This window comes from Betta splendens, chromosome 4, assembly GCF_900634795.4.
Source record: "Betta splendens chromosome 4, fBetSpl5.4, whole genome shotgun sequence".
Taxonomy (NCBI): Eukaryota; Metazoa; Chordata; class Actinopteri; order Anabantiformes; family Osphronemidae; genus Betta; species Betta splendens.
In genome coordinates, this window is record NC_040884.2 from 26,737,180 (window position 1) to 26,748,721 (window position 11,542).

Consider the following 11,542-nt stretch of genomic DNA (forward strand, 5'->3'; position numbering starts at 1 on the left):
TATCAGCTAAAGCCTTTAATTCGATTTGACAGGAATTTTGCCAAGGGTGTGTTCAGTGGCTCCAAATGTCTCAGTTACGCAGACGTTAAAATTCTGTAGCACGCTTCAGTATTTTCATCTTTTATCTAAATGTGTGGCAGCTCGAAGTCTGTCGTATTTGTGGCAAAATTAGACGAGCTGTAAATCTGAAAGTGGTTTAGTGATATATTGCTTTTGCACACAAATGGCAATAATAGTAGCCATGACAGATGTGTATTATACTCTTGGAGAGGAATTTGTGTATATATTTGTATGTTTGCCGTTTCCCAACGTGTCTCACTGTTAAAGGCAGAGACAGCACTACGGCGCGAGCATGTTTACATCTGTTAGTACAAGTCATTTGTACATAGCGGTGAACGAGAGAGGAATAGTACTTTGATTGCATGGAAAATATTTAATTGTATGTTCACTTGTTTTTTTTCTTCCTTAGTTTATCTGATCAAGAAATAGTACAAGACAAACAAGTAAAGATGAGATTGGAAATGGTGTTTACCGAGGGGTGTTGAAATATTCAAGGGTTTCCGTCCTCTCAAACAGCTGACCGTTTCAGATTTCATTTCAAATCATTTGGTCCCGAGAAGCTGGCTTTATTCATCACGTCACCATTTTCTATGCAATTCTACCAGTTGATCTTACGAACCAACGTCCAACCGTACACACACATAAAACAACTTATTTGGGCTTCGGCAGGTGTAAGAGTGTTAATATGTCCCTCATACAGCAGAAATGAAGACATTTAGGAATAGTAACAGCTGTTGGCATTTTACACACACGTGATCTCATCTGCTCCATGAACTGTGGTAAGTGGATGTATGACTTCGCTAGTGCTGCATGACTCCCTGGCTGATCCGATTCTCAGCAGACCAATCTGAAATCTTTACTCTGCTGCTAATAAAACGTTGGCTTTAGTCGAACCCCTGAACGTCGCCCCAGACGATGAAGGCCAGGTTGTAAAAAGGCAAACAGTCAAGCTCAAGTTTGTCTGCTAGAACTGTGCTATGTTGCTGCTGAGAGGTCACGTTTTAAGTTTGGAAATAAAGAATGTACATTCCCATAAAGTGGAGCTGACACAGGTTTTGCCTTTTTTTTTTTATTCATTCACTACTAGATCATGATTGTACTGTACCAGTACAAAGTGTGCAGACGGAGTTAGGCATGACCTTTAGCCACTCCAACAATCATCATGTACTACTAACTAAAGTGTTGGCACTGGCTGAGAGGATCTGTTAATCATCTGTCAGACAGGAGGTTCCAGCTTCAGTAAGTCAGTCAGCAGAGTTTACTCTCCTGTGTATCTCGGAGGTCTCTTCTCTATGAAGGCTGCCATGCCCTCCTGTCGGTCCCGCGTGGGGATGACCTGAGGCGACAGAGCATCAAAGCTGAGCTTGACACACTTAATAACCTCATAATGACCTTAACGTCTGACCTTTGACCCCAAGACTCAAATCAGTTCACCCGTGATTTCAGTGAAAATGTTGAAGAAACTGCCCCAATGCCTCATGTCGCTGGCGCATAAATATTAAAAGCATCTGACTAAGACTTACCCGGGCATAACACATCCTTTCTATAGCCATTGCTGAACTGATGTCAACCTAGAAGAAAAGATTTCCTGTCACTATAGTAACAGGCTTAAAATAATTAAAAAGCGTCATGAATGGGTGCAAACCTCAACGCCTCTGTTCATGGCCTCCTTGGCCATTCGCACGGCGATAGGAGCCTAGGCAACAGAAATGACAGGTGATGCTGATGATGTCATGATGGAGGCGGGGGGTTAATGTTCTGCAATTTCCACATAACTGTTCACAAACCATATTTAGATGACGAACAGAAATACCAAACCCGATATCACCTGATGCGTCTCGTCTCGTGTGGCTACGCTACCAGCTGTATTTGCATTTTATAAGCCGCTGTTCTTACCACTCACTTACAGGGAAAATGAAATGTGTTTGTTTGTGTGTCTCTATTTGTGGTCAAATTCTCCACTTGACTGCCGCCCTGGAGGCGTCTGAGCTGGAGTGAGAGAAACACAGAATGACAGAGGCCTGGAGAAAGTGAAGGGAGGAGGGCAGAGGTGGGAGGAAAACACAGCAAGCAACAACGAGAATGAGAAGAGGGTGTTAAAAGGAGAGGAAGGAGAAGAGGCAGGAGAGCAGGTTGTACGGCCTGAAGGGGGGGGGGGTCAGTGTTCATGCTCCAACCTGGGGCAGTATCTCTCTGGCCAGGCTGAGCGCCTCTCTGAAGGCGGCGTCTCCTGTCGGGTTCTGCTCCACAGCCCTGTTCACCAGCCCCATCTCCAGCGCCGCCCGCCCTCCCACGCGCCTACCTGATAACAGAGCGAGACGTGAGACCCTCGCCGGCCATCAGCCCCCCCGCGCCCACGCCAGCCCCCCCCCCCCCCCCCCCCCCAACACCACCTGTGAAGACGAGCTCCTTGGCCAGACTCACGCCCACCGTCCTGGGCAGCCGCTGACTGCCCCCTGCAGGACAAAGCGCCTCAAGGTCAACACAGCTCTGTCTGTCTCACCGCAAGGTCGTGTGTGCGACCCCTGTTCGTCTTACCTGCTCCTGGGAGCAGCCCCCGCGTCGTCTCAATCAGACCCATCTGTGCCGAATGCGCTGGAACGCACACAAACACACACACACGCAGAGGACAGATGAAGGTCTGAGCTGCAGTCCTTCCATTAAGCTGCGGAGGGTGTAAAGTCTGACTGATGCCTCTGTCGCTACAATAGACAGGAGCACCTGCTCACCTACTTCATCAGCACCCGACCAATCAGACGGCAGCTCTGTCTAATATGACCAATCACATGTGGCCTCAGCTACAAACAGTTGGGCTGATGGTTCTGACCTCCTATCGTCTGTATAACTGAGACCCATTGTTAGATACTGTTAGCTTCTTTACATGAGGACCTCTAATGTCTACTGTCTAATAGACCATCTAATAGACCATCAGTGGACAATGTCTAATGTCCACTGATGCGATGAGGAAGCTGTCAATCACCCTTTTGGACTCAAGCTCCGATCTAATGTGACTGGATCAGTGGCAGCTGTGAAGAGAACACGATATTCCCTCTCATTCCCCCAGTAACGTCACCCGAAGGTGGAAATGAGAGCGTGGGGAGCGCGACGCGGAGGACGGAGGCCTGACACGCGTGGCCTCAGGGGTCACTCACCAGCCGTGCGGAGGTCGCAGGCCAAGGCCAGCTCCAGCCCACCTCCCAGGGCCACGCCGTCCATCGCCGCGATGGTCGGCACCGGCACCGACGCTGCCAGAACCAGTAGAGGGTTCACATAAGTACGTATGCACTGAGGCCGTGGCTTCTACTACAGCTAAATCTGACAGTACCTATCTGTGTCATGAGCGACCGCAGGCCGTGAACGAACAGGTCTGACTCAGAGTCGTTCATCAGCGCTCGCTCTTTGAGGTCCGCACCTTAAGACAGACGGTCACCGTTATACGTTACTGCGACGAGGCCTCCGAACCCAGGCACACGGTGAGCGAGAGGGACGGGTACCTGAACAGAAAACGCCCGGCACCGAGCTCCTGAAGACGAGCACGCGCACGGCGGGGTCAGTGGACAGGGTGGACAGCAGCGCCCTCATCTGCAGGCACAGGAGTGTGTGTCAGTGTGTGTGTGTGTGTGTGTGTGTGTGCGTGTGTGTGTGTGTGTGTGCGTGTGTGTGTGTGTGTGTGTGTGTGTGTGCGCGCGCGTGTGTGTGTGTGTGATCACATCACCTGTGACACAAAGACGTGGCCCAGAGCATTCCTGGCCTTGTGTCGACACATCAGCACCTCCACTATCCCTGAGGAACAACACAACAAGGAAACTGTTTTTATTTGTATCATTATATATTATATTGTGTCAGAGCAGCGACTTGTCGGGACGTCTTTGATTTGAAGACATAAGCGTGTCAGAGACTGATTAGACTGGTTTGACCAGTCCGGCTGAGGAGGTCTCCTACCGTCGTCCTCCCCCTCTAACCGCTTCACATCCACCTCCACCGGATCCGCAGACTCCGTGTGGAGCCCGCGGCTCAGAGCGCTCCTGTGCGCCGCCAACGAGCCGCCTCCCTCGGCCTGGAGTCGCGCTCCCTCCCGGTGAGCACCGCGGGACGTTCCACGCAGAATGACGCCCACGCACCGCCACGACGAGCTCCTCGGCCGCGGCAGGCTGCGAAGCAGGGCGGCCATGCTGCTCCTCCTCTTGTGTTTACTCCACGAGCAGCCGCGGAGGCTTGCAGGAAGTTTGGGTCGAGTTGTTCCTGTGAGAGGAGGGACTTCGAGGAGCCGCTCCTGACGCGCAGGTTTACGCGCACGCGGCGCAATATTGCGTCATTTATTATCTCAAACGTGCGAGTGACTGTTTGTGTGTAGCACGTTTGGACCTGTTTTTTTCCGACGCTTGTGTGAAATTCCTCACTTATATTCTCTCACTCTAGTTTCCATCCCATCGTTTTTAGTGGAACTCTCCCAGCATTATTTGCTGTAGTTCTGAACAGCTGACCTGAACAGCACTGTCCAGTCTGAGGACGCCGCTGGACGTTGAGGTAAGGTTTTCCGTCCAGCGGCCCACGTCTAGTCTGACCATCCATTATTGAGCAGGTCTTTAGAGGTTGTGCAGTTACACAGTGGGCGGCTCTGATGACCCAACTGTCTGAGAGCCCGGTCTGCGTGCAGACGTCTGTGCATTTCTACATGCACGCGAATCAGGACGCAGTCGAATCGATCCGCGGTGAAATACTACAGAGCTATTTCAGCACTCAGGTACATCAGATTACATTATCATCGATCACAGCATTTCCCCTCAGAGAGCACATTTCACAGCCCTCTGGCTTTGTTTACGCTCCCTAATTAACATTGATGTGAGCGGCTTTGGACAACGAGTCATATTCATTTGCAGCTGAGGTATAAATTCAGGCGTGGGTGTGCAGCAGGGCCCATGGAGGCATAGACTCATTTATGGAAAATGGAACCGCTTCCCATGAGCGGGATAAAACAGAAGGAATGAAAGGGAGACTCAGCGTCGGGTAAAACGATAGACTCGTTAAAGTTAAATGTTTTAAAGCTTTCAGCTGTGTGTCGGCCTCGACCTTCGGTTCCGGCAGAGTGAAAGGTCACCTTTTGGACCGGGAGGAAGCTGCTGGTTCAGATGGGATGACCCTCAGGTGTGCGCTCCTCTCCTCGTGTCTCACTGATGGAAAACTGATGGCAGGTGACACTCGCAGTTTGAGTGTCAGAACCCGAGCCTGATGGATGGTCACTGGTGCCAAGGCTGGATCACACACGGGCCAAGGTCATCGGTGCAGCCCCTTCAAAACAAAGGAGAAGTCTGCTACGGATTAGTGCGTTTGCTGGTCTCCACCGCTCCACCCTAGAGCGAGCTGTGTCTGCAGCACCAGTTCACCTGGACAGATCCACATCCATTGTTCAAAAACCAAAAAAGGGGACTGATCCTCTTACCTGACGCCACCCAGGCAGCACTTACCCCTCCGGTCCTGCAGGGGGCAGCCTTGTATCAAACCATTGATCAGAGGAGCAAGTTCCCCATCCTATCTGCTGTTGTCACTATTCTGAGAGTCTGGGACACAAGATATTCCATCACCACCTTTTTGCACTTCCTCCCATCAGTGGAGGAGGCGAATGCGAGCGGGAGCTTGGCGTGAACGGCCACAGACAGACCTCCAGCGTTAGGCCCAACGCAGCTTAGGGCAGAGTTCAGGCAGAGAGGCCTGGTGACGGGGCACGAGGTCGGGCGTGAGTCAGAGGCAGCGAGTGGGGTCCAGTTACTAGAGCTGCCAGTCCAGACGGCCCAGCGAGCCGCTCGGGGCGCCTGCACTGCGTTTGACCTTTGTGTCCGCTCTTTTATCAGACAAACGCACTGTGGTGCAAACAGGATGTGCTCTGGTGTAGTTGATGTTTGACGCTCGCCGGAGGTGATGCAGGCGTGCGTGTGAAGAGGTCAGGCCTCCATCGTGCACAGACCCCCCCCCCCCCCCTTGGAGGACCTGGTGTGGGGGCGACTTCCAGGCAGTTGACAGGCGACACCACACACACACACTCATTAAAAAATGATGTTTCACAGCTCACCGTGAGCCTCACACACATAAGCAGGTCACGCACGCGCGAGACCTCCACGCGACAGGTATCCGTGACACGGCGCCCGGCGCGTTCGCACGCGTCGCGCACGGCTGTGATCGGCAGGTTCGTACTGAGGCGCTTATCAGCGATCCACATCCAGCCGCGCCGTTTAGACAGAGGGAGCAGACGGACCGACACACACTGACACTGATCAAATAGGCTCATTTTCCTCCAGGCTGCTCTGTCCTCGCTGGAGCTTTTCTTCAATAATGGCACATCGGGCTGAAGATGGATTTCCACGGATGACCACGGCAGCTCCGAAATGAAAGAATGTCAGTGTCAGAGCTTTAATAATTCACAGCACATCGGCCACGTGAAGCATTTCTGTGTCTGCACTTAATGAGAATACAGTTTGTCTTTGCGTTTGTTTTAACCACCAAAAGGAGGAATGTGTGTGTATTCATGCACAAGGAATGACCATCATTATTCTCTAATGAATCTGCAGTTAGATTCAGGAGCTTCGGATCAATAGTTTTACACTTTCGCCGGTTTCCCCGTTCAAGCATCAGGAATCGATTTGTGCCTACTCGTCTTTGTGTGATGATTTATTCATACGCAGACATAAATGTAATGACGTTGCAAATTGGAGTTTCTAGCACATCCCACATCCAGACGCTCAGCACCAGGACATGTTCCATCCAGCATTTTATCCAAAGGTCTCCCTTCAACTCTGCTTGTTTATTTGAAATACACAAGATTGTTTCCACCTCATTATTATCCACCTGTCCAGTCCTATTTCATCTGTTCACGTTCATAATTAAGGTATCGTTTCTCAGCTTTTAGTTGGAGCTGTCATAGATACTGAGGTCACAGTGATTCCCAGCAGAGCTTCAGGTTTTAGACTGAGGTCAACTCTGACCTCTGGATCTAATAAAGTCCAGCTATTGACATCAGTTGTCTCAACAAAGGCACAGACGCACAGCTGCATGTCTGACTCCACGGCCTGAAAGAAAATACAAATATGTCACAAAATTAATAACCGAGCAGCACATTCCATTTGAATGGATCATGTTGTCAACAAGCCGCCGGGGGACAGAATGAAGAGAAATTGGCCACCGGACCACACCAGATAAGGCCAGTTAAATGCGTGCATGACTCAGAGGTTGTTGCTTTCAGGCAAGATTATGATTGACTTGTTTGCAGGCACGCACGCGCGCGCACAGATGGAGAGAGAGAGAGAGAGAGAGAGAGAGAGAGAGAGAGACTTTCTCTGTGTGTCTTTGTCCAGTCACACAGCCTGGACCATGAGCGCCTGTTTTTTTCAAACGAGGGCAACACCTGGTGACGTATGAGCACCGCTGCACATTAGCGCCAGCTCACGCGCAGCGCAAACAGCGCTTGTGTGTGCGCAGGGCTGCGGAGAGAGAGGGAGCGAAGAGCGACAGAGCATCACTCCAGCGCGGCGGAGAGCCGCGGCTCCAGAGCGCGGAGCGGAGGCGAGGACGCACTTTCCACCCGGCTCCAGAACCACTTGGAGGCGGGACAGGGGTCCACGCGCACTTTCTCCGGCCGCGCACCTCGGGACGCAGTTTTCGCCGCGGCAAAATCGTGGATTTGCAGAAGTTCCGCGCGCACCATGGCTTTGGGCTGGAAACGGAATCAACACCGCACTTTGCCGGCGACAACTAATTCACAAAGATGAGTCACCGGCGCAGTGGTCGACAAATCCAGTGCTACTGTGGTCTGCCCTGGCGGGACAAAGTCCGCTAAGCTGCGCGGCTCGCACGCGCACAGCGATACGCGCCCGTCGGTCACCTTCTGGAACGATGCCTCGTGGGGACGTGCGCGGCGCGCCACAGTGCGTGTGAGTGACTGCCCGTGAGAGAACGCGAGGCTGGAGCGAAAGAGCGCTCAAGATCGGAGACAGCGACCGCCAGACGCCCGCAGCCGCCGCCTCGCCTCTCCCCCCGCTGCTCGGGTCCATGCAGGGTGCCCGGGGAGCCGCGCAGAGTCCCGGTCCAGCGCAGCCCGAGTTCATGACGCTCCCGGCGGCTTCGCCATGCGTCTCCTGCGCGAGCCCCGCGCCCAGTCCCTCCGGCTGCTCTTCCTGTTCGTCTTCGTGATGGGGGTCGCTCCCTCGCCGGCTCTCACGGCCGGCTGCCCCAAAAGATGCGTGTGCGACGACCAGCTGGTGGTCCAGTGCGCCGACCAGGACCTCACCAAGTTCCCCGACGACCTGCCTCTGGCCACGCGGCAGCTCATCATCTCCAACAACCGCATCGGGGACCTGCCGGCGCTGCAGCTCAACTACCTGTCGGACCTGGTGTATCTGGACTGCAGTAACAACTCTCTGACGGAGATCTCCGAGTCCACCTTCGGCAACTTGAGGAAGCTCGCCTACCTGGACCTGTCCTTCAACACGCTGCTGCAAATCGAGGACCGGACCTTCGGGCCCCTGGCGTCGCTGGTGATGCTCCGGATGACGGATAATCCGAGTCTTGGGGAGATTCACCCGGACGCCTTCTCGGAGAACACGGCTCTGCAGATGCTGGACGTGAGCCGAAACAACCTGACGGTCCTCAACATCAGCAGCCTGATCGCGCTGCCCGCGCTGCGCTCTCTGGGGCTCAGCAGAAATCCCTGGAGGTGCGACTGTGACACGGAGGACCTGTGCCTGTGGGTGCAGATAGAAGGCTTCAAATTCGAAGGTGAGGAGGGGAGAGACACAGCCTAATTACTGGTACTCTGCTGCTTTCTGGGTTTGTGTGGTTCCTGATGATGGGGCGCTTCTAGCAACCGCATACTAACTCCATGTGACTCAACATTGCACCCGTGTCTCAGTAACGTCTCACATTCATCACAACTCACCATGTGTTTACGGCGCGGTGTAAACAGCGGCGGGTTTAATCAGAACGGGCCAAGGAATCACCGGTTATGCCTCATTTGACCTTCTCATGTAGGACAGACTCCCATAATCTCCCTTAATAACTGCTAATTGAGCGTGGTCCCGGGCAGGAGAACTGGGTTAGTCCTGCAAACAATGGGGGTCTTGATGTAATAGCTGTCAGTGCACGAACCACTGATCCTGCTGCATTGTCTGTCTGGGTCCTGAAGGCAGAGATAATGGCTGGTGAACGATCGTGCCCTTTTGTACACACTTTTGTCTTCTCTGGCTTACACACACACACACACACACACGCACACACGCACACACACACACGCACACACACTTGTATACCTTCAATCCAGATGCTTAATGATGATGCTTAAAAAAGCTGGACCTCCTATGCCCCCCTAAAGGCAACAGTACCTGTGTAGTTTGTGTGCCTCAGTGTGTGTGTGTGGGGGGGGGTGCAGGACCTGTGGGAAACATGAATGACATTAAGGACCCGAGGCGTTTTGAGAGGAAGCCCACTTAAAGACCGCAACTCCGGTCACTTTCCATGGCGCTGAAGAGCCCTTAAAAACAGGCACAAACACAATCATGCAGGTACGGACTCACACTCAGCAGCGCCTGCTGTGCACACTGTGTTTTCCCCCATCGAGTGCGCCGCGCTCCTAATAAAGAACAAAAAACTCTGAGTAAAGGGCTTTTGAATTGTAAGTGACACTACACAACACTCCCACTGCCGCATTCAGAACGCGAAGCAGAACTGGTTCCAGTGTGAAACCAAGGCAACGTTTACTGGATGACAGAGCTGCAAGAAGTTACACAATGTGTGCACTGTACAAACAGCAGCAGTCACTCTGATCATTGATCACAATGCTGTTGTTCACTCCGTAGCAGCTTTATGTCTTATCTTTGCAGGTTTCTGTTTTAACCTTGACATGACGTGATCCCGTCTGCCACAAAGTTGACAAGTGGATTTTAGGAAGGTGCAAAGAGCGGCTGGTGCATTTTAGGCTCATTGCATGTGAAGGAAGAAGCACTAAACAGACTAAATCACAAAGGGCAAGCCTTTATTCGGTTGTCAGACACAAGTTAGACACACAGGAGCGTTCCTCGATTGACCCCACTATGTAAAATATTCCAAGACTAATCAGCGAAGCATAATGAAATCATGAGAATGAGAATAATTAATTACACACACAGGAAATATAAGTTCAGAAGGCCAAAGTATAATAAATGACTCATGTATCTCTAATAAATAAGTGAATGTTAGGTTCAGGTTCAGGATCAGTACCAGCCCCACAATACAAAGCTATGGCCATGTACAACTTTTAGGAAAATTGAGCTATTTTCCGTGATGAAACTAGAAAAGCGTAAATAAGCAGCGCTAGCGTTCACCTCGCTGTGACCTTTAATGACTACTGTTCCCTCACGTTCCCTCACGTTCGCCGCGCACATTCGCCAACCAGGTACTGTGTGCAGGACACCTGACCCCAGCAAGGCCGTCGGTATTTGCAGCAGGTGTGCTCCAGCTGGAGCGCAGCAGATGCAGAAGCCGAGCTGATCCGGAGTCAGTGGAGTGTCGGGTTCAACTGCATGCTGGGAAAAAGGCACAAAAAAGACAGATTCATGTTAATATCAGCGGGCTCTCACCCAGGAGCCCCTAAAAAGGCCCAGCATCATTATATTTACTGTACCTGCATTTCAGCTTGTTAAACTCGCTGTAGGTCGACTGTGACAAGTGCTCGGGCCAAACGCTCAGAATGTAAGTGGTTCGCAGGCGGCCGCAGGCCTTGTCGTTAACGCGGGTCCGTGTCGGGGAGAGTATTTCTGGCGGCCCGTCTGCGGCCTGGACGGCTCACGGGGCCGAGGCAGGGAGCCAAGATGGAGAGCCAGGCACGGGGCGAGAGTTAAATATTCATTAAAACCGAGGGGAGAACAGGGGCCAAAGGTTGAAACGAGGGGAGAAGGAGAGGGTTTCACATAAATGCGCTTTGATTCGTCCTATTAACTGCGAATGTGGGACTGCTGGAGATGAGACGAGGGAGCAGGAAGATGAGAGGGCTGAAAAACTGTGGAAACAGACGAAGATGGAGTTCAGACGACAGAGAAGTTACCTTTCGTCTGTGCCCCAGAACTGTCACTCAAATCCATTAAAAAATTTATTATGACAAGGAGGCATCGATTCAATTTAATCCAGGTAGACAATGTATAATTAATCAGCTGGCATGATTCCTCAGACCCATCTGGTGACGAGCGGCATATCAAATTCCGCCGGCCTACTCGTGTAGCTCCTATATGTTATTATGCCTTTTCGCATTTTGTGCTTGAAACCAAGATGGATGTGACGCTTGTGTGGGCGGGATCACCTGAGGCACAGAGGGGCGGCAGCTCAGGTGTGTGAGTCTGTGTGAGCGACGTGCGTGTTTGTGTCCTGACGGCGGGAGAGGGAGGAAAAAAAAAAAAACAAGAGCAGAGAGTGTGAAGATGACAGAGCAAAATGGAGAGAGATGGAGAGGACATGGAAGGAAATG

At 52.0% G+C, this 11,542-nt stretch overlaps 2 protein-coding genes across 3 annotated transcripts in view; one reads left to right on the forward strand and one right to left on the reverse strand.

Annotated features, from left to right (window-relative positions):
• Positions 1-1,093: 1,093 nt before the first annotated feature.
• Positions 1,094-4,323, reverse strand: echdc2 (enoyl CoA hydratase domain containing 2). Of its 2 annotated transcripts, none has more exons than XM_029148559.3 (11): positions 4,003-4,319; positions 3,776-3,843; positions 3,555-3,642; positions 3,386-3,472; positions 3,213-3,305; positions 2,599-2,655; positions 2,454-2,516; positions 2,238-2,362; positions 1,706-1,756; positions 1,584-1,631; positions 1,094-1,396 (listed from the first exon to the last, which is right to left on the reverse strand). In XM_029148559.3, exons 1-11 carry the CDS (start codon positions 4,229-4,231, stop codon positions 1,319-1,321), a joined length of 987 nt encoding a protein of 328 aa, XP_029004392.1. In that variant the 5' UTR covers positions 4,232-4,319; the 3' UTR covers positions 1,094-1,318. The 2 variants fall into 2 exon arrangements, 1 of the variants encoding a protein (XP_029004392.1); XR_008694639.1 differs by lacking the exon at positions 1,094-1,396 and adding an exon at positions 1,968-2,081 and having other exon boundaries at positions 4,003-4,323.
• Positions 4,324-7,382: 3,059 nt separating this feature from the next.
• LOC114854656 (leucine-rich repeat-containing protein 52-like) overlaps positions 7,383-11,542 on the forward strand; it is an 11,445-nt gene continuing 7,285 nt past the window's right edge. The window contains exon 1 of the mRNA XM_029149265.3: positions 7,383-8,826. Coding sequence (XP_029005098.1) covers positions 8,178-8,826 — 649 coding nt within the window. The 5' untranslated portion in view covers positions 7,383-8,177. The remainder of the gene's footprint in view (positions 8,827-11,542) is intronic.